This window comes from Lutra lutra, chromosome 8, assembly GCF_902655055.1.
Source record: "Lutra lutra chromosome 8, mLutLut1.2, whole genome shotgun sequence".
Taxonomy (NCBI): Eukaryota; Metazoa; Chordata; class Mammalia; order Carnivora; family Mustelidae; genus Lutra; species Lutra lutra.
The window spans coordinates 68,213,093-68,234,158 of NC_062285.1; the positions used below are offsets into that span (position 1 = coordinate 68,213,093).

Genomic DNA, 21,066 nt, shown 5'->3' on the forward strand with positions numbered 1-21,066 from the left:
GTCTTAAATTCCTATATATTTCCATAGTATGTAGTCTAATGGCATAAAGCAGAAATATTAAAAATATTTTAATATTAAAATTAAATTAAATTTTAAAATTAAAAATATTAAACTTATGAGAAAGCTCTCTAAGGAGCCTCACTGTACTTTTAAAGTTTCATTTTTTTTTTTTAAATCTTCTTTGAGACTGTTAGAGTTTTGTCTTTAATTTCTTGATAGTTTGGGGCTACTCTTGCTTTAGAATTTCTGTGTACGCTATCATTCCTATCTCTTTTCAAATTCATTTGAAATTTGTTTTTTTCAGTATTTTAGGTGATATCTATTGTACTTTCTCCAGAATGTTCTTTTTGACTTAGAGTCACATTCCAGCATGACAAAGTGTCACACCTTCCAGTTGTCCATCATTTATCCTTTCTTATTTGTCAGAATTCACTATAATCAACTAGCTCCCAATATTGCTACATTAAACTTTCAGGAGAAGGACTTGTTAGTGAGAAAGTCTCATGGACTGTGGGCTTTGCTCTTTGTAGAACACACCTGCTGGCTGATACCTGATTAGTTGATGGACTCCATCACTACTATTATGCTTTCATGTTTTATCTCTGTGTCCTTTTCCTTTAAAAAGAGATAAGGGAGCAGTCTGAATTCTATTAATTACTTAGACTTTTTAAAGTCGGGTGGAAATACAGTCAGTCCCATGATAGAGTTACTGAAGTAAGTCTTGTTTTTTCCCACATCTCAGGGGCATAATCAACCCATTTCCTGCTTCAAAAGGAATCAGAACTTCTCCACTGCAGTGTCTTCACATCGCTGAAGGGCACACAAAAGCTGTGCTGTGTGTGGATTCTACTGATGATCTCCTCTTCACTGGATCAAAAGGTGCCAGTAACTGCTTCATATGGATAGTTAGCAGATTTTTTAAAAGATGATTACATTTTTAACAGGCTTTAAAAAAAACAGTCAAACTGCTTAAGACCCATAAGAACCTGAGAGATAATCTGGTTCACCTCCTGAATTATATAAAATCATGACATAGTTGGGAAGAAAGTAAGAACTCTGTTGATGTTATATGAATAAAATGTTGAGAGGATACATCTCCCTTCAGTAACTGAGTACTTAATGCATGCAGGGTGCTAAGCTTAGAAATCTAGGTCATATAAAAATTGACAAAGGTCATTACAATGTACACTGTGGTAAAGAGAATCAGATATAGCAACCACCATTTCTTGAGCACTTAACTATATGTCAGAGACTATGCTAAACACTATCCAGATTACATCTCATTTAATTCTTGTGGTAACCCCAGTGAAATGCATGTCACATCCTAATTTTACAGATAAAGAAACTGAGGATTCGAGAAATGAAATAATTTTCCCAGGTAAACTTAGTAGTAAGTGGAAGAACTACAATTGGAAACCCATATCTACTCATCTCCAAACCTTTGGTCTTAACCCTTTTGGTATAATTGCAGGCAACTAGAGATCAACTGTAAATATTTGAAGAATTAAGGACTAAGAGTTTTGGGGTTTCAGAAAAGGGAGCTGTTATGCCAGCCTATGAGAAATAAGCAAGGCTTTCACATGGAGATATTTAGGATGAACCTTATAGGATGGTTTGGATAGTGGCAGGTAATGACTGACAACCAAGATAATGGAACAACATAAGCAGAGACATAGAGCTTAAAGTGGGGTATGTTTGGAAACTAAATCCAATTGGATTGAAAAGTAGAATGCTGTTGACCTTCAACAGCATGAGGGTTAGGAGTGCTGACCCCTGCATAGTCGAAAATCTGTATATAGGGGCGCCTGGGTAGCTTAGTTGGTTAAGCCTCTGCCTTCAGCTCAGGTCATGATCCTAGGGTCGTGGGATCAAGCCCCATATCTGGCTCTCTGCTCATCAGGAGCCTGCTTCTCCCTTTCCCTGTCACTCCCCTTGCTTGTACTCTGTCAAATAAATAAAATCTTAAAAAAAGAAAATCTGCATATAATTTTTGACTTACCCAAAACTGAGCTAGAAATAGCTTTCCCGACAAAGTGAACTCTTAATAGCCTTACCAATAATATAGTCCATTAACACATATCATGTATGTTATAAGTATTACATACTGTGTTCTTATAATAAAGTAAGCTGGAGAAAAAATTATTACTAAGAAAATCATAAGGAAGAAAAATACATTTTTAGTACTCTACAACTGTACTATATCAAAAAATTTGCATATAAGTAGACACATCCAAACCCATGTTGTTCAAGGGTCAACTATAATTTTAAGATAAGTGATGGGCAGTAGAGCTAGAAAGGTAGAAAGGTAGCATGTACAGGAATTTGGGGAGCTAGTGAAAGTTTTTTAGCATTGAGGGACATTAAAGGACTTGGTTTAATCAAGGAGCATTTATTGCTCATTGTATATAATGGAATATAACAGTCTAGCTAGAATATATGAATTGTGAATGACAAGCCATCCAATATCCAATTAAAGAATCTACACTGTGAAAATGTACTTTTTAAATTCAAATTAAATTTATCTCCAGGATAGTTATGTATTTGACATGTCAAAAAAAACCCCAAAATAATTAGTTTATAATTATGTTTTGTGGTCAAAAATAAACTCCATCTATCAGTGACATTGGAAAAGAAAAGGGTAAGTATGGAGTGCTTTGAGGAGATAGGAGTAATCAAAGCAGAATATTTTGAAGAGGTTGATTTGGGAATGCCATTTTAAATCTAGGGCAATTTGAGGCAAGATTCTTGTGATACAACTATTACAAAATTTTATATAATCTTTTTTTAATACCACATTATACATACACCAGACATCCCTGGCTTTCATTCGATCCTTTATATGCACTTTGCCCTTGAACCTGAAGCAAAGGGTCAAGGATTGAGGTAGGATGTCTGTTTCAGGTTAGTGGAATAATTACTTTTTTCTTATTTCATTTCATTTTCAAAGGAGAAAAACTGTTTACATAATTTTTATCGTTAAGAGAACCTAATGTAGTTCATATTGACAGTATTTTTCTTTTCTTGTTTGTTGTAGATCGTACTTGTAAAGTATGGAATCTGGTGACTGGGCAGGAGATAATGTCATTGGGGGGTCATCCCAACAACGTCGTGTCTGTAAAATACTGTAATTATACAAGTTTGGTCTTCACTGTGTCCACATCTTATATTAAGGTGTGGGATATCAGAGATTCGGCAAAGTGCATTCGAACGCTGACGTAAGTAATTTAAAGACAATTAGCATAAGGGACAAATAGTTCATATGTACAACATACATGAAAAGTTAGGACTATGAATGTACTTTTATTTATTAATACCTTTCTGCTTCCAAAAGGATGATGTTAGAGTAAGAATGTAGATAATATAAGGGGGAGAAACTATTGAGAAAATACAATATAAGAACCTGGTAGAAATGTAAGGAGGAGGGAAGATGGGGGAAGAGTAGGAAACCTTGATTTATCTGGTCCCTTGAATTTAGCTAGTATCTATCAATTCACACCTGTGAATTCAACCTGAGATCTAAGAAAAGAATTGCAGCAATTCTAACAAATAGAAAAGCAACCACTTTTTGCAAGGTAGGAAGTGTGGAGAAGTGAATCTGAGGGGACATATCAGAAGATAAACCACAGTGAGCCTCCATAAACCAGTTATAGCGCACACAAAGTCAGAATGTTTAGAAGTCTGCTTCCCTGAGCGATGTCCTAGCCTGAAAGGTGTTCAGGTGGTGAAGTTGGGCAGAATCCTATGTGGGACAGTGTGGTCTCAGGATCCCTGGGGTCTTAGAAAGAGTGAGGGTGTCTGAGTTGGCAGAATTTCCATGCACTGAAGCAGAGAAGCTAGCAACAGTGGGGGAGCCCAGGAGCAGGCTTTCCACTGAGTTTGCCATAAACTGCAAACCACAGCACAGTCGAGTGACCGCTCTTCTAGAAGGGGCCCTGCAAGCGGCAGAACCTGGGTGACCCTCCTTTTTCCCCTGGGAGGACCTGTGAGGGTATGCAACACAGAAACCTGCAGAATTTGATGCACACAAAAGTGACTGACCGCTTTTCTCTGAGGGTTCACTGACAAGTAGGGGGCCATTATCTTTCAGTTTCAGGGACTGGAGATCAGGGTCCTGCCATTTTTATTTTCATCTAAAGTGGTGCAGAAAGCTGTCAGGGAACAAAAGGCACATAGAGCAGCCTCAAGCAGCTTACACTGAGCCCAGACCCCTGGCCAGGGTGGTGCAACTCTGCCCAGGCAAAGACACCTGAGAAGCAATGCATCAGGCCCCTCCCCCAGAAGCCCAGCAGGAACAACAGGCTAGAAACAAGTTTATGGATCACACAGAACTGAAAAACTCTAGTACTAGGGGAAAATAGTATGTAGAATTCGAGGTCTTTGAACTTGGCCACAGCAACTTTTTGCAAGACGCATCTCTAAAGGCAAGGGAATCAAAAGCAAAAATGAACTGCTGGGACTTCAGCAAGATAAAAAGCTTCTGCACAGCAAAGGAAATAGTCAACAAAAAAAGTCAGCCTACAGAATGAAAGAAGATATTTGCAAATGACATACCAGATAAAGGCTAGTATCCAAGATCTATAAAGAACTTAACAAACTCAACACACCAAAAACCAATAATCCAGTCAAGAAATGGCCGGAAGACGTGAACAAACATTTCTGTAAAGCAGATATACAAATGGCCAACAAACGCAGGAAAAGTTGCTCAACATCACTTGGCATTAGGGAAATACAAGTCAAAACCACAATAAGATACTACCTCACACCAGTCAGAAAGGCTATAATTAACAAATCAGGAAACAACAAATCTTGGTGGGGATGCAAAAAAAGGGGAACCCTCCTTTACTGCCGGTGGGAATGCAAGCTATTGCAGCCACTCTGGAAGACAGTATGGAGGTTCCTCAAGAAGTTAAAAATAGAACTATCCTATGACCCAGCAATTGTACTACTGGGTATTTACCCCAATGATACAAATGTAATGATCTGAAGGGGCACATACACTCCAGTGTTTACAGCAGCAATGTCCACAATAGCCAAACTATGGAAAGATGTCCATTGAGATGTCCATTGACAGATGAATGTATAAAGAAGATGTGGTCCATGTATACAATGCAATATTGCTCAGCCATTAGAAAGGATGAATACTTACCATTTACATCGACATGGGTGGAACTAGATAGTATAATGCTGAGCAAAATAGGTCAGTCAAAGAGAGACAATTATCATATGGTTTCACTCATGTGGAACATAAGATATAAGAAACAGTGCAGAGGATCATAGGGGAAGGGAGGGCCAACTGAATGCGAAGTAATAGGGAGACAAACCATGAGAGACTCTTAACTATAGGAAATAAACTGAGGGTTGCTGGAGGCAGGGGGTGGGGGGAGAGATGGGATAATTGGGTGATGGGCATTAAGGGGGGCATGTGATGTGATGAACACTGGGTGTTGAATGCAACTGATGAATTATTGACCTCTACATCTAAAACTAATAATGTACCATATGTTGGCTAATTAAATTTAAATAAAAAAGAGAGCCTGGTATTAAATAGGAAAGAATGAATTATATTTGGTCTGTGACTAAGTATACATTTCATATTTCCTCCCTCCTAAATACTAAGGTATTACATATTCATAGTATTTATTACTTGGTATAGTTAAATGATTTACATTTCTTATTTCAAATGAATACCAGTCCTTGGAAAAATGGCTAATATCACCATAGTAGACAGTTAAGAAGTACTTGTAGCCTTTAATTAGCAGGTATTGAATAATTGAGAGTTTTTGTTTGTTTGTTTTAGGACCTACTGCTTTTGTGTGAACACCAGTTTCATAACTGTGGGTTAGGTTGGACAATTGGACGATGAGTTGGTTTTCTGTGTTATCATATATGTCTTTAAAATATAGAGCAAATAATGATTCTTCTTGCTATAAGATGGATAAACTGTTTTACATAATTAAAACAGGGGTGAACTCTTGTTCTAAATAAGCAAAGGGAACATAGGAAAGATTATGTTTTATAATTCATAGAGTAAGGATTATTAACATAAATCCTAGTTTGTATTTTGAGAACTACTCATTATTTACTTTACTGAATATAAGTCTCTTTTTTTTTTTTTAAAGATTTTATTTATTTATTTATTTATTTATTTGAGAGAGAGACAGAGAGAGCATGAGTGAGAAGGTCAGAGGGAGAAGCAGACTCCCCATGGAGCTGGGAGCCCGATGCGGGACTCGATCCCGGAACTCCGGGATCATGACCTGAGCCGAAGGCAGTCGTCCAACCAACTGAGCCACCCAGGCGTCCCTGAATATAAGTCTCTTAATGGAAATTTTATAGAAAAAGGAACACTGTATCTTAGAAATCTGCCAGTCCAGCTGACTCACTAAAGTCAAATTTAAAATAATTAATTATAACTTGATATTTTGGATGTTAACTGAGAAAATGTTTCAAATTTTAAGAATATATTTATCACTTAGAATTTATTTGAGGAAATAGAAATGTTATGTTTAAGTCTCTAGCACATGGTAAATGGTAAATACTCCATGTATGACTGAGTTAGAGTAAACTAAAACTGAAAATGGCTTGAAAAATCCTCAGTGTCTAATTCAAAAGGCAATTCTTATGGACAAAAAGGGGTATTGGAAGGCCTGGCTCCTCAGGGGGCTTCTGGAAGCTGCAGAAAAAAGAATTACCTTTGTAGCACTAGATCATTTGTTGAGTCTTTTCTTTTTCTTTCTTTTTTTTTTTTTTTAAGTGTTTGACATTTAATCTTTTTTGAATGATGTTCTGGTCATCCCTAACTCAGGGCCTGGAATTCCTAGCATTATATGAGACTTACAAATTAAGAATTTTAAGCCACATCATCTTGTTTTAGTCATTCGTTTATTCAGTTCCTCATTAAATGTGTTTATAAGTGCCAGATATGTGTGTGTGAGGTTCTATGTTCCGTATGGTTGACGTAGTGACCAAAGGACACAGAGCTTGTTGTGCCTACAGCCAGTTTCCTAGGAATTCAAGGAACCCTAAGCTGAACTCTTGCCCAGAAATGTGACTTTTTTTCCTTTGTTTTGTCTCTGTTAAGATCTTCAGGTCAAGTTACTCTTGGAGATGCCTGTTCTGCAAGTACCAGCCGGACAGTAGCTATTCCTTCTGGAGAAAACCAGATAAATCAAATTGCTCTAAACCCAACTGGCACTTTCCTCTATGCAGCTTCTGGAAATGCTGTCAGAATGTGGGATCTTAAAAGGTAGAATTTTTAAGGAAATGTATTTCTTATATATGGTAATTATAGTTTTCAGATATTAATAATACATTGGTGAATATGAAGTCTAATTCTTATAACCCCAGAAGTTAATATAAAATCATAAGCTTTTCTCTTTGGCCCAATACCCTTAAATATCTCTTCTGTCCTCATTAGCAAGCTTACAATTTTCCTTTCTTTTAATCTCCATTGATAAAAAACAAAAGTATATGAAGGAAAATAGCCTTTCTTAATAATTGTCTACAATTTGTGTTCTTATTAGGAAGAGATCAAGATTCTCATTCTAGTTCTACCAGGACATTTGAAAGAGTTATTGGGGGGGCAGCATCACTTAAACATCTTGCATGTCAGAATTTTTAGTTTATAAATCTAATTTTAAAAATTTGGGCATAAATCCTTATAGGGTTTTTGTGAATATAAAATAAATAGAAAAGATAAAGTATTAAGATCAAAATGGGTAAAAAAATGATAAGTTGAAATCTAAAGCATTACATCTCTGATTTTGTTTTTATTTGCCATGAAATATGGGCTTTTATCCTTCAATTGAGTGTTTTTTTAGCTTCTTTTCTAGTTCTTAAAATTTTGGTAGTAAGGGAATATTCATTTGTTAGTTGAGTATTTTTTCAACATCAATTCTGGGAGGCAGTGCACCAAGACCATGGTAGGTGCTGGGAATAAAGACTGAGCAAGACAAATGTGGTATCTACCTTCTTAGGACTCCTGTTGTAATGGAGGATAATGGCCACTAAACAGGCAATTATAGGATATTGAGTGACATATTTTGGAAACTGAAAATAACTAGTTATAACTTGTAACATTTTAACACATGACTGAGAAGGTTTAATAGAGAAAATATACAGGTAAATAGATGAGAGAGAAAGAGAAGAAACACAGTCCTGAGTACTCTTTTTTAGAAATAGAATGTAGAAAATTGAACACAGTACTTGTTTAAGAAAATAAGAAAAGAGGTGAGTACTTGATTCATTCCTGAAGATGTTAAAACTTGACTCATGGAGCACCATGGAGGAAGACACTCAAAGTCCTGACATGAGGCAGAAAAAATACCAGCTTTTGAAAATCTTTACACTTTCTATTTTTGCTGAAAAGTTAGCTCTTTTGAAACCTGCTTGATTTCAGCAACATGATTAAATGTATATTTATTGTAACAAAGTAACTAAGAGAATAGTCTTCAAAAAACTAACATTCTACAAGTTAAATATATCTGTATATTCTAGCAGCTTGATTGAGGTCAGACTGTGAGACAAAGGTTCATTGTAACCCCCTGACAATTGTTGTCATACATTTTTCTACCAGTTAGCTATATATCCTGGTCATTTTCAATCTTTATGATAACTGATGAAATAGACCGCCTACTTTCTGATACACATATACACATATTTGTTTATGTAGGTGTATATATGAGTGTGTGTAAATGTGTATGTTAAGAGTATACATACATGTGTATGTGTATATGTGAGAATATATGTGTTTTTTTATAAAGTAATCCTTTTCCATGTTGTTATTGATTGTATAGTTATATAAGTGATAACAGTTGTAATCAAATTCCAAATTGGACCTTGGTCATATATTTATAACATATTTGGACATTTAACAGATTAAGGTTTACCTGGACTGGGTTGGATTTAAAATTAGTCTTTAGCAAGTTTCGCTGCATTTTTGTTTACTGTCTGAATGACATTAGTCACTTTGGACTAACTTATTTAGAACTCCTCACACTTCAGTCATAGAATAGGTTAGTTTGTCATTTTTGGACTCTGAATTTAAGAAGAGTTGCAAAGAGGTGGAGCTAAAATAAAAAAGAAAATTAGTGAACAGTTTCATCAAAGAATATAGGTTATTTATGTGGAGGCTTAGCCTCAGCACATTAAGAAATATTTTCAAACAAAATTATTTTCTTTCTTTTTAAAGGTTTCAGTCTACAGGAAAGTTAACAGGACACCTAGGCCCTGTTATGTGCCTTACCGTAGATCAGATTTCTAACGGACAAGATCTAATCGTCACTGGCTCCAAGGATCATTACATCAAAGTGTGTATGACAGAGTTGAACTATATCCTCTTATTAAGTTGATAGATTTGAAGTATTCAGATGCACCTGGAACCCTTTTCTCTTAATCAGTTTTCTTTTTTTCATTTCTATCCTTTTCTTGGTGATCTTTTCCTTACTCATAGTTTCTGATTTTATTGTTTTATTATTCAATCATGTATTCTCATTTTTCATAGAAGATAGGAAGGGATTTTAAAAATCTTTGGCTCAGTCATCCAACTAATGCGTAAGTCTCACTGTCACTGTCTTTTATACTGATTTTATTATGGTGTTTGGATCTTATGAAATTAGCAGATAAGGGAAGATGCACAGTTTGGTTCTGGAAATGTTAAATTTGAGATACTAAGTAATAGAAGTCATCCTCATGCATGCGAGTAGGCCATTTGAAAGGCAAGTCTAGAGCTCAGTGTAAGTTATGACTAGACATGCAGGTTTGGGAGCCATCCAATGAGAAGCAGATGTTCGAGGGGTTAGAATAGCTGACATGGCCAAAGGAGAGAGAGATTGCCAGGACTCAGCCTTGGGAATTCCTGTAAGAACCAGTTTAGGAATAAGAAGAGGATACAGTAACAGAGAGATAGAGAATAAATACTCTTTCTAGAATCTGAGATTAAGAGATGAAAAATGGGTTGGCTACATGAAAACATAATGGTTAAAGGAAAAGGATTTTGTATTTGGTAGACTTGGGGTATGCCTGTCTGCTTAGGAAGCAGACCCAGGTGGAGAGGGAAAGTGTGAAGAGGGAAGTGGTGGTAATTGATGAAGGTGGTTAGAACAGTTAGAACCACATCAGTGATGTGAACCTTTCAGGAAGCAGTAAGCACGCTTTACCATTCGAAAAGAAAGGAAGGGTAAGAGAATGTTTGAAGATAAAAGGAAACTTTTGGAATGGAGGGAAGAGTCCAAAAGTTTATTTTTTTAAATTTTTTTTTTTAAGATTTTATTTATTTATTTGACAGACAGAGATCACAAGTAGGCAGAGAGGCAGGCAGAGAGAGAGGAGGAAGCAGGCTCCCCGCAGAGCAGAGAGCCTGATGTGGGGCTCGATCCCAGGACCCTGGGATCATGACCTGAGCCAACGGCAGAGGCTTTAACCCACTGAGCCACCCAGGCGCCCCAAAAAGTTTATTTTTGATCATGCTAACCTTTCCAAGAAATCACAAGGTCACTCACTAAAAGAGAGGAGGGCAACTGAGGGGGCGGTGGTGGGAAGGTTTTGTTTGTTTGTTTGTTTGTTTGTTTTTTAAGTTTTTTATTTATTTGACAGAGAGAGAGATCACAAGTAGGCAGAGAGGCAGACAGAGAGAGAAAGGGAAACAGGCTCACCGCAGAGCAGAGAGCCTGATGCGGGGCTCGATCCCAGGACCCCAAGACCACGACCCAAGCGGAAGGCAGAGGCCCAACCTACTGAGCCACCCAGGCACCCGGGTGGGAGGTTTTGAATAGCAACTTGGGGAAATTTGAGATGACCACTGGGATTGCAGAGCTAGCTAACAGTATTTAAATAATAGTTGTATCATTTATATGACTTTCAAGTGGGTTGATTCATAGTATTTGTATTACTGAGCATATCATTTGTACACTCAGATGTGAAAAAATTGGTTTCCTTTCTTAAAAGCCTACAGACCCGTAAGTATGTGACATGTAAGCAAAAGTAATGTGAATATAGGACCTGGGTTCATCCTGAGTCATTCAAAACAGATTAATTAATTTAGTAAAATAATGTAACAAAACAAGTCACATCTGGTTAATATACATGTCTATGTGTTTCTGGTATGAAATATATAGGTGTGTATTTTTAAGTTAAATAGGATGTCTGCTTTCTCTCTGTTTCTTTTTTAGATGTTTGATGTAACTGAAGGGGCTCTGGGAACTGTGAGTCCCACCCACAATTTTGAGCCCCCTCATTATGATGGCATTGAAGCACTGACCATACAAGGGGATAACCTATTTAGTGGGTCCAGAGATAATGGAATCAAGAAATGGGACTTAGCTCAAAAAGACCTTCTACAGGTAATGTAAAACCTTTCACGGGATGGAGTGGGTACTTCAAAGCCACCAGTAGTCTATGTAAGAACCTGAAGAACCCCTTAAAGAATGTTTCATCTTCAGTCACCAGAGTTACTAATTATGAGAAGGGCAACATTCAATATTTAATAATAAATAATAGATGAAAAAAATAATAGATGAAAACAAAATGAACGAGTAGCATGCATGTCAATAGAACACACTTGGCAATAGATGCATTTATTGTATTCAGAATCTTTTATATACATTCCTGGCTGTGACTTTTATACTATTCATTTAAATATATTTACACTCAAGTATAGTCATATAGTTTGAGTTTATAATTACTGTTCACTCATTATGATGTATATGTTAGCTCTGGTCTTCTCCAAAAAGCCTCAAACCTCCATGTTTTCTATCAAAGATTGAAAGCAGGGATTTTATGAGGCATTCTTTATAGTCTACATACCAGGTTGTACTTTTCAAACTTGTTGATTTAAATTCATTTTGGATAAAGGTGAGATAGTTAACTCCCATGGAGAGAATGTGATGTGCAAGGGGAGAAGGGAGTTGAGGGAAATTGGATGGGGAGGTGAACCATGAGAGACTGTGGACTCTGAAAAACAATCTGAGGGTTTTGAAGGGGCGGGGGGTGGAAGGTTGGGGGAGCCAGGTGGTGGGTATTAGAGAGGGCACGGATTGCATGGAGCACTGGGTGTGGTACAAAAACAATGAATACTGTTATGCTGAAAAGAAATTTAAAAAAAAAAAGAAAAATTCTGTATGCTTTCTGCATCTTTTAGATCTGTAAGATTTTTAACATTATAGGTCTCTAATCTTGATAACTCTGATAATAATTGAGGCAAATTAGAAGCAAACTACAGGTTTATTTCTTTAAATCACTAAGAATGATTGCATAGAAAATGATCTTTATAGTTTCCAGGCCATTCAGTGTTCCAGATACTGTTTTGTCGACAAAAATGTTCTGTAACTTACTTTGGTGTGAAAATGTCATTTTGGAAGCCTCCTCTTAAGCTGCCGATTTCTTATTTTCTCTCAGCAAGTTCCAAATGCACATAAAGATTGGGTCTGTGCCCTAGGAGTGGTACCAGGGCACCCGGCTCTGCTCAGTGGCTGCAGAGGGGGCATTCTGAAGCTTTGGAACGTGGATACTTTTGTGCCAGTTGGAGAAATGAAGGGTCATGATAGTCCTATCAATGCCATATGTGTTAATTCCACCCATATTTTTACTGCAGCCGAGTAAGTTTTTCCATGTGATTTTTCTGTGTATTGGTTGTTTGTGTTCAGATTTAATAAATATTATAAGTTGTAAATGTCTGGAACCATAGAACATATAAAACCCTTCTTTTATTACAGTCATTCTATTTACGATCTCTTATTTATATTTTCTGATGTACACTTTGGGTACTGAGTTTAATCCCCAGAATACATGAGAGTAGTGTTACTTCTGTATTAGCACTCTGTTTATCCTAGAAACTCTGCAGCCAGATCTTCCCCCGGTAATTCTAATTAAAAAAAAAAATTATAGGTGAGTAATTTTTAAAATTAAAAAAATTTCTTTTCCAGAAAGACCGAACTTGCCATTCTTTACACTTAGAATAAATCATTAAAAAAATCTCTGTTCCTCTTCTACCTCTCTGTAAAGTACAGTTGACATCTGGACCATGCACGCTTAGGGGCACTGACCCTTGAATAGTCAAAAACCACATATAAATTTGATTCCCCCCAAATTAAACTGCTAATAGCTTACTGTTGACTGGAAGCCTTCCTGATAATATACTTAGTCAATTAGCACATATTTTGTATGTTATACGTTTTATATACTATTTTCTTATAAGGGAATCTAGAGGAAAGAAAATGTTATTAAGAAAATCATAAGGAAGAGAAAATACATTTACAGTGCTGTGCCGTTTATTGAAAAAATCCATGGGAAAGTGGACCCTCATAGTTCAAACCCATGTTGTTCAAGGGCCAGCTGTACAAGTGCTTAATAATAATAATATCTGCTTCTTCCCTTTTAGGGAGGCTGGACTGATGGATTCATTTGCTTATTTTTTCATTCATGATGCATCTCCAATATGTCAGGCACTGTTCCAGACTCTTGGGAAGAGCTGTGAACAAAATAGATCAGTACCCCCCTTCCCCACCGTTTCATTCTAAGGAGAAGGAAAAAAAAAATAGGTAAAATAGATTACATAGTGATAGGTGCTATAGAGAAAAATAAAGCAGGGACCAGGGAAGAGACTATCATGGGGAGGAGGTCACACAGTAGGGTGGTTGGTGAGGGCCTCACTGAAGAAGTGATATTTAAGACGCTTGAAGGAAGTGGAGACATGTTGTGACCATAAAATGACACAATGTGTATATAAGTACTTTGGCAAGGAAAGCATATACACCCTAATGTGAGGTGTTAGTCTCATTCAAATAGAATATGTCTCATGAGAATCTATCTTGAAAATCTCCTTTTGTCATTTTTACATTTAATTTAATCAGAGCACATTCTTGATTCATCTATCCTAAATGCATGATTACCCTGACTTTATTTTGAAACCTCTGCTATATTTCTGTGATATCTCTTATTATTCGTGCTATTTTCATTGAATCCCTCTTTTCGCTGAGATTTAATTTCTTGTATCTCGTACTTTCTCTTTTCACTTAGATTTTTACTATTGTGTACTTCAAAGCTGATTTATTTTTGTGTTTTTCTAAAGTGCTTACCTTTGGTGCTTCATTGATGTTATTTCCAAGATATATTACTTTCTCAAGACTCACCACTTTTGTTTATTCTCTTGGAAACTTGCTGTGTCCTTGGTAATTTACTGGCAATAACTTAATACCCCTCAAAGCTGTGGGACACTCAATATAAGACTCAAAGTATTGAATGTCACTGAGATCTGGTGGGTGAATTACGATGTTACTGTAATACCTCTCTTCCACATGTAGTCTTATTTTTGAAGAACTGAACTTTTTCTCATTTTACCCATGGTGCACCAGATGCAAATGTATTTACTATGTAACTTAAAAATCAGGAAAATGGCCAATAAAATCAGAAGGCTATTTTCTTTTCTTTTTTTTTAAATATTTTATTCATTTATTTGACAGAGAGATCACAAGTAGGCAGAGAGGCAGGCAGAGGGGGGCGGGGGGAAGCAGGCTCCCCACTGAACAGAGAGCCCGATGTAGGGCTCATCCCAGGACCCTGAGATCCTGACCTGAGCTGAAGGCAGAGGCTTAACCCACTGAACAACCCAGGCACCCCAAGAAGGCTATTTTCAAACTAGTTCCACTTATTTGTCATTTAGCACACACTTGCATGGTGCTTAGTATTTGCCAGGCATTGTTCTAAGTGCTTTCCAGGCACCGTCTTCTCTTGTTAGATGGTATAATCTACAATGGAAGAAGGTTTTGTTATTTGCTTGTTTGTTTGTTTTTAAATTGTCTTGAGCACCTGAATAGTGCCTGGAACATATCAAGTTCTCAGTAAACATTTGTTGATTGGATGGTTGAATAAAGGAGTGGGTGGATGAATGAACATATCCCCTTGCTGTTATCAGTGCATATATGCTGTGTGGGTTGGGGAGAAGATTACTACTTTCCCCCAGTTTTATTGAGATATGATTGACATATAGTATTGTGGAAGTTACAGATACACAGCATAATGATTTGACTTACATATATTGTGAAATGATTACCACAATAAGTTAGTTAACATCTGTCATCTCATATAGATTAAAAAAAAAAAAGAAAGAAAAAAAGCTTTCTTGTTTGCTTGTGATAGGAGCTCTTAGGGACAACAGAGATTACTGGTTAGAGACTAAAAAGCCTAGATTCTAGACTCACCTCTGCCCTTTAGTATGTTACACTGGACACGTAACTAAACTCTCTTTATCCTTGAAATGGACTGCATAATCTCTGAAGTGCCTTTTAGCTATGAAATTCTATGGAAACTCCTGGCTTTGATTTTATTAGATAATTGGAGAAAAGTAACACTCCCTTAAAGCTATGAGAGACACAGTAAGAAATATGATGGTTTAATACCACTCCCCAGTACCCACATGCTGGGTGAACAAAACCAAGTTTTCTCAGAAATTACTTTAAATCTTCGTGTTCCGTTATAGTGGAGTATCAGTCCACTTCTCAGCAGCCCCTTGCTTTTTCTAGGGGCTTATGCTGATTTCACCTGAGCGTAACTCTTCCTGACTGTTGCCAGACTCACCAACTCCCTGGAATCCCTGCCCCGATCTCTGATCGACAATGTCTCATGTGCTGTTTTTTGAAACAATGAGCGCAGATTCAGTGTAGTGATTAGGAGGTGGGGCCGAAGAACCAGACTGCCTAGGTTGAAATCTTGGTTCTAGCACATATTTTGTGATATTGAGCAAGTCACTCACCTCTTTGGATCTCATTTTGCTCATCCATACAAAGGGATAATAGCATTATCTATCTCTATGGTAGTTAAAGAGAATTCAATGTATTTATATTTAAAGGCACATAGTAACAGTGCCTGCCATATAGTAAGCCCTTGACAATATGAACTATTTTTAATATCATTATTAAGGGTATCTGTTTGATATATGTATGGGACAGTGTATATTTTTGCTTACATCTATTGAAGTCCTCTTCAGAAAATGTTTTCACAATAAATAATGCTAAGAGCTATTTCTTTGTCTTTCTGCCACTTTTCACATGTTCATTTTTAATTTGTTTTGTAGTGATCGAACTGTGAGAATTTGGAAGGCTCGCAGTTTGCAAGATGGCCAGATCTCTGACATAGGAGATCTGGGGGAAGATATTGCCAGTAATTAAACAGGAATGAAGATAGTCATAAACTGAATACTGTGATAATACGTTCGTTATGAAATGGTGCCCTGTATTTATTAAGCAAAATGTTATGAATGGGATTAACTGGAAAATATATCTGAATCCAACTGCTGAATATAAATGGTATTCTAATAAAATTGTGTACTAGCCTGTGTGCTTAATTTTAATATCTGTCAATACATATATATCCTTTAATTGGTATACTGCTTGATTCACACTTTTATTGTGGCTGGATTTTTGTGCCTAGCTATAAAAAACACCTTAAAATTATTTGAATTATAAGATACCTGCTTTTGTGAGAGTCAGAAAACACCTGGAATACAATGCAAACCATTGGTAACTCATCGTATAGTCTGTTCAGATGATTTATATATTTAAACATATTGGGAATGTTAGTCAAATTGTGGTCCATTTGTCTGGTATTTATATCAGTCTATAGAAGCTTTCTAAATTCCAAAGTTCTTTTAATAGAATGGGAAAAAATAAGATAGGAGAATATTATTGATGATTTTTCCTAAGGTGGAATTGACCTTCATCTATTAACAAAGAGTGTTAAACAGTTTGTGTTAAATGTTGATGTTTACTTGTATTGACCAAAGTTTTACAGCTGTGCTATATTCTGTGCTCAGGACTAAAATGCTGTTAAATTGTTTTATTAGTGCTGTGCATACATCCTGTCATGGGAAACATTTTTGATGTCCTAACAGAAATATATTTTGATCTATTTTCCTATGGAGTTGTTTCTATTATCACCTTTTAATTTCATTTTTATTTAATAGTAGTATTTCCTTCCCTTTTATCTAATTTTTTTATATGCTGCTAAATATATTTTAAATACACTATGTTTGCAAACCTTGGTAGTTATGATAAGAACTATATCATTTGCCGTGGGAAAAGCTATGTAAATAAGTAGATTGTAAAAAGAGAATGTCTTACATTGTAACTGTATGAATTTTTAACTGCTGTAGATTGGATTTTGCAAAAGGATGTATGATTTATCTGTCTGCTCAGAATATTAATTTGTAAATTCCGCAAGTTTAATTTTTATGTAGATGGTATAACATTTGAATATATTGTCTTGTGATTTTTTTTCCCCTGAGTACATTTGCTTGTAAATGAAAGCTTAGCGACTGCTTCAATAAATGTGTTGCTCTCAATTGTTTTCATTCTCTTGTTCTTTTTCTAATTGTATGAAAATGGCTAATGTTTGTTAAGCTTTACCTGTGTGTGATATAAGGAAAGTTTTTTTGTTGTTGTTGTTGTTATCCAGCACTTCATATACATTCCCTTTTTTGCTCACTAGACATGAAATACTCTTGAGAAGTTTGAATCATAACCTAATCTTGATGAACCAAAGAAACTCACTTAGGGAATTAAATTAAACCTGTAATTTAGGCATTTGCACATAGGTGGTAAAACAAAAATTATCCCTACAAATGTTAGGACAATAGTGACCTTGGTTACAGAAGAATAGAGGGGTGGTGATTGGCAGATGTTGGCAGAAGGTGAGTTTAGAGTGTAGAGGGGGTGTGGCCATGCTTCTGGGTCCTAGTGATGAAGTTTAGAATATAGGTGAGGTTCAGTGGGGTGGGTCCAGAGCCGATGACCAAGAAAGAATTCTTGACTCACCTTTGGTGCAGAATAGTGGTTTATTAAAGCATGGGGACAGGACCCTTGGGCAGAAAGAGCTGTTGCCCCAGGGTTGTGAGGGATGGCAGGTTATGTAGGATGGAGTTGGGGGGAGGTAAGGAAAAAGGGAGGTTTCAAAAGAACTTTCATATGCTAAAGAGGACTTACAAGATACTGGATGCCTTGAGGCCTTGTCATTGTCAAGGTTTTTCCCTCTAGCAAGGTTTTAACATTAAGATAGTTGGGAGATTCCTAAAGAATGTCACAATATGTCCCACCCAGGAGTGGGGGTGGGAGAAGGTTGCAGGATGTCAGCTGTTATTTGTGTCCACAGCCAGCCTTCTGTTCCCTCATCGATAGGAATGTTCTAGTTCTCCACCTGGGTCCTAAGTTCATAATTCCTCTTACTTTATGTGTGTTTTATTTCACAATGAAATATGTATTTCCTTAATTTTAAAGAAGGGATTTTCCTGTAAAGAGGAATTTAGCTGTTTTTAATTTTGCCTCCTTTCCTGGAGGAAAATACTGTGACAAGACCCGAGAGACATTTTTATGGCAATTTTGAATTTCAGTACTCCTGGAGTGTTTCTTTTCACAGGACTATTGCTCAACCACTCATTTGATAATTAATTTATTCGATAAATGTTTCTTGAGCATGCCCAAGGCCAGGTACTAGGTACAAAAAAAGTAACAAGCCTGAGTTTACACTTGCCCTCTGAGTGGAGAGAGAGAATAAATCCAGCACTTACATTATGGATTGGTCAGTGCTCTGGGAAGATCTGGTTAGTGCTCTGGGAAGATCTGGGAGTCTTCACCCTCATTAGAAGCATCTGACCCAGACTGTGAATCCAATCAGAGGTCTGTTAACACCGTCTTGAGCTCTGCTTGCACAGAACACAAAGCCCAGTGTCTCTAACTTTTTAAAAGGCTGAAGGCTCAGAGCTGATCTGATGTAAATAATTCAAATGGGTATGTAAAAGAGGCAGTCCTCTTTAAAGACTTATATTTTAAAAGATGCTGGGGGAAGTCATTGAAAGGACGTGACCTCCAGTTGACCAGGAGCTAGGTCCGGGCAATCCGGGCAATCCGGGCAATCCAGGCACCCCGAGACTGCTCACCAGCTCCCCAGCCCTAGGAATGTATGTTCTGCCCACGATCTCACAGCCAGAACTATTTTTCTGTTTCCAGGACGTACCCTTGAGGGAGTAATGTGTTGTTGAGACTATCTACATGGTATTGGAGACCAAACCCAGGTAAGGCCTCTGTGTAAACTTTAAAGGTTCTGGCAGGCAGGTTTGGAGATCTACTTGCCTCGTGGCCCCAGGACAGAAGCCTCGTAATAAATCCCCTTGGTTCTTAAACCTGCCACCAACCAACCTGGAGGGGCCTTCCTTTTCTATCTCTCCTTGCTCTCCTTGTATGGAGGCTAGTTTGCCAAACAGTAAAAAAAAAAAAAAAATACTGTTCATCTCTAAAGATCCCATCCAGAAAGGTTTACAGTGACTCCTTTTTTTTTTTTTTTTTTTTTTTCTTAAGTAGGCTCCACACCCAGTGGAGCCCAATGTAGGGCTTGAACTCACAACCGGAAGTCAACACCTGAGCTGGGATCAACAGCCTGACGCTTAACTGGCTAAGCCTCAGGCACCCCAATCATAACTCTTAAAACAGTTAAAATAGTGCTTCTAAAATTTAAAAATGGATTACTCCTCACTATGTATTAAATATATGCCGTGTCCTCTGAGAATGATGTCTTCTACTTTTGGAAGATAACATTTCTTCTTTCACATCCAAACCTTGGCATTTTACCTAAAGAGTAAATGACAATGCTTTGCATATTAATTATGTCCACATTTGTTTATTTCCAAGCTGATATGGAATCTTCTATAAAAACTTAAAGTCATCAACATGTAACCCATTGTTCTGTGCTGTTTGTAATTTTGTTTGTAAAATTGTTTGTAATTTTGTTTTTGTAATTTTTCCTAAGCAGTGCTGTGCCTTCAAAATCAGTTCAACTTCTCTTTTTAGCCTCAGAATAGGTTGTATTATTGCTAAGTTAGGATTTGATTTACCAGTTACTGCATGGATACTAATTACTGGGAGTTGGTATTTGCAAATCACAGATATAAAATGTACAGACTGCTCTCTATGAGCATCATGGCACAAAAATGAGTTATCCCTCCTATTTTCTAACCATAATGAGATGCTGAACCAATTGTAAAATTGTTAGGTCCCCCCCAAAATGGGTCCGTGATTAAAGGAGCGAGACTGATATAAAGCGAAGGTCAGGCAAAGCTTTATTCCGCGCCAAGCATCAAGAATCAGACTGAACATTCGGGGCCGCACCTCTTACAAGAGAGGGAGACCCCTCTGTTTCACAGACTAGGTTTTATAGAACAAAGACCATGTGGTTGGGCCTGGCTACGCACAGGTGGCCAATGAAATTGTAACACACAGAGAAAGCTGCACAGTCATGTTAGGTCACAAATAAGTGACCAATTGAATTACAATTTACCCTAGTAGACCTTTGAACCAGCCTATCACCTTGTTCAGAATTGGCACCCAAAAGGTGCCCAAAGGGCGGGGCCCATACTCCTTGGTAGCTAGGAGACAGTATGTGCCCCCACTGATTGAATACCCCCACCTGGCTTGACCCACCCTTGTATTTGGACTTTGTTACCCGGGACTTGTTCTTTTTTCTTTTTAATTTTTTTTAAGATTTTATTTATTTATTTGACAGAGATCACAAGTAGGCAGAGAGGCAGGCAGAAAGAGTGAGAGGGAAGCAGGCTCCCCGCCGAGCAGAGAGCCCAATGCGGGACTCGATCCCAGGACCCTGAGATCATGACCTGAGCCCAAGGCAGTAGCTTAAACCACTGAGCCACCCAGGCGCCCCACCTGGGACTTGTTCTTTTTTTTTTTTTTTTTCTTCAAGATTTTATTTATTTATCAGAGAGAGAGGGAGAGAGAGCGAGCACAGGCAGTCAGAATGGCAGGCAGAGGCAGAGGGAGAAGCAGGCTCCCTGCCGAGCAAGGTGCCCGATGTGGGACTCGATCCTAGGACGCTGGGATCATGACCAGATCATGACCGAAGGCAGCTGGGACTTGTTCTTAAGTAAGTTCCCCTGGGGGGTGGGGGGGCAGGGTCAATTCAAGTTTTACAACAAAATGGCAGTTCAACCAGGGTGGGGCCACTTTGGCTGAATAGGCCCTTACAAAATGTCACAGCTGCCATTAATCTCCCCTCTTTTGAATGAGGTGAGTG

At 37.4% G+C, this 21,066-nt stretch overlaps 1 protein-coding gene across 17 annotated transcripts in view; it reads left to right on the plus strand.

Moving 5' to 3' along the window:
• KIF21A (kinesin family member 21A) overlaps positions 1-17,332 on the plus strand; it is a 151,459-nt gene extending 134,127 nt beyond the window's left edge. For all 17 annotated transcript variants that reach the window (XM_047740896.1, XM_047740897.1, XM_047740903.1 and 14 more), the window contains 7 exons: positions 743-879; positions 3,035-3,215; positions 7,082-7,246; positions 9,191-9,308; positions 11,169-11,339; positions 12,394-12,593; positions 16,067-17,332. In XM_047740896.1, coding sequence (XP_047596852.1) covers positions 743-879; positions 3,035-3,215; positions 7,082-7,246; positions 9,191-9,308; positions 11,169-11,339; positions 12,394-12,593; positions 16,067-16,160 — 1,066 coding nt within the window. In that variant the 3' untranslated portion in view covers positions 16,161-17,332. The remainder of the gene's footprint in view (positions 1-742; positions 880-3,034; positions 3,216-7,081; positions 7,247-9,190; positions 9,309-11,168; positions 11,340-12,393; positions 12,594-16,066) is intronic.
• The last annotated feature ends 3,734 nt before the right edge of the window (positions 17,333-21,066 follow it).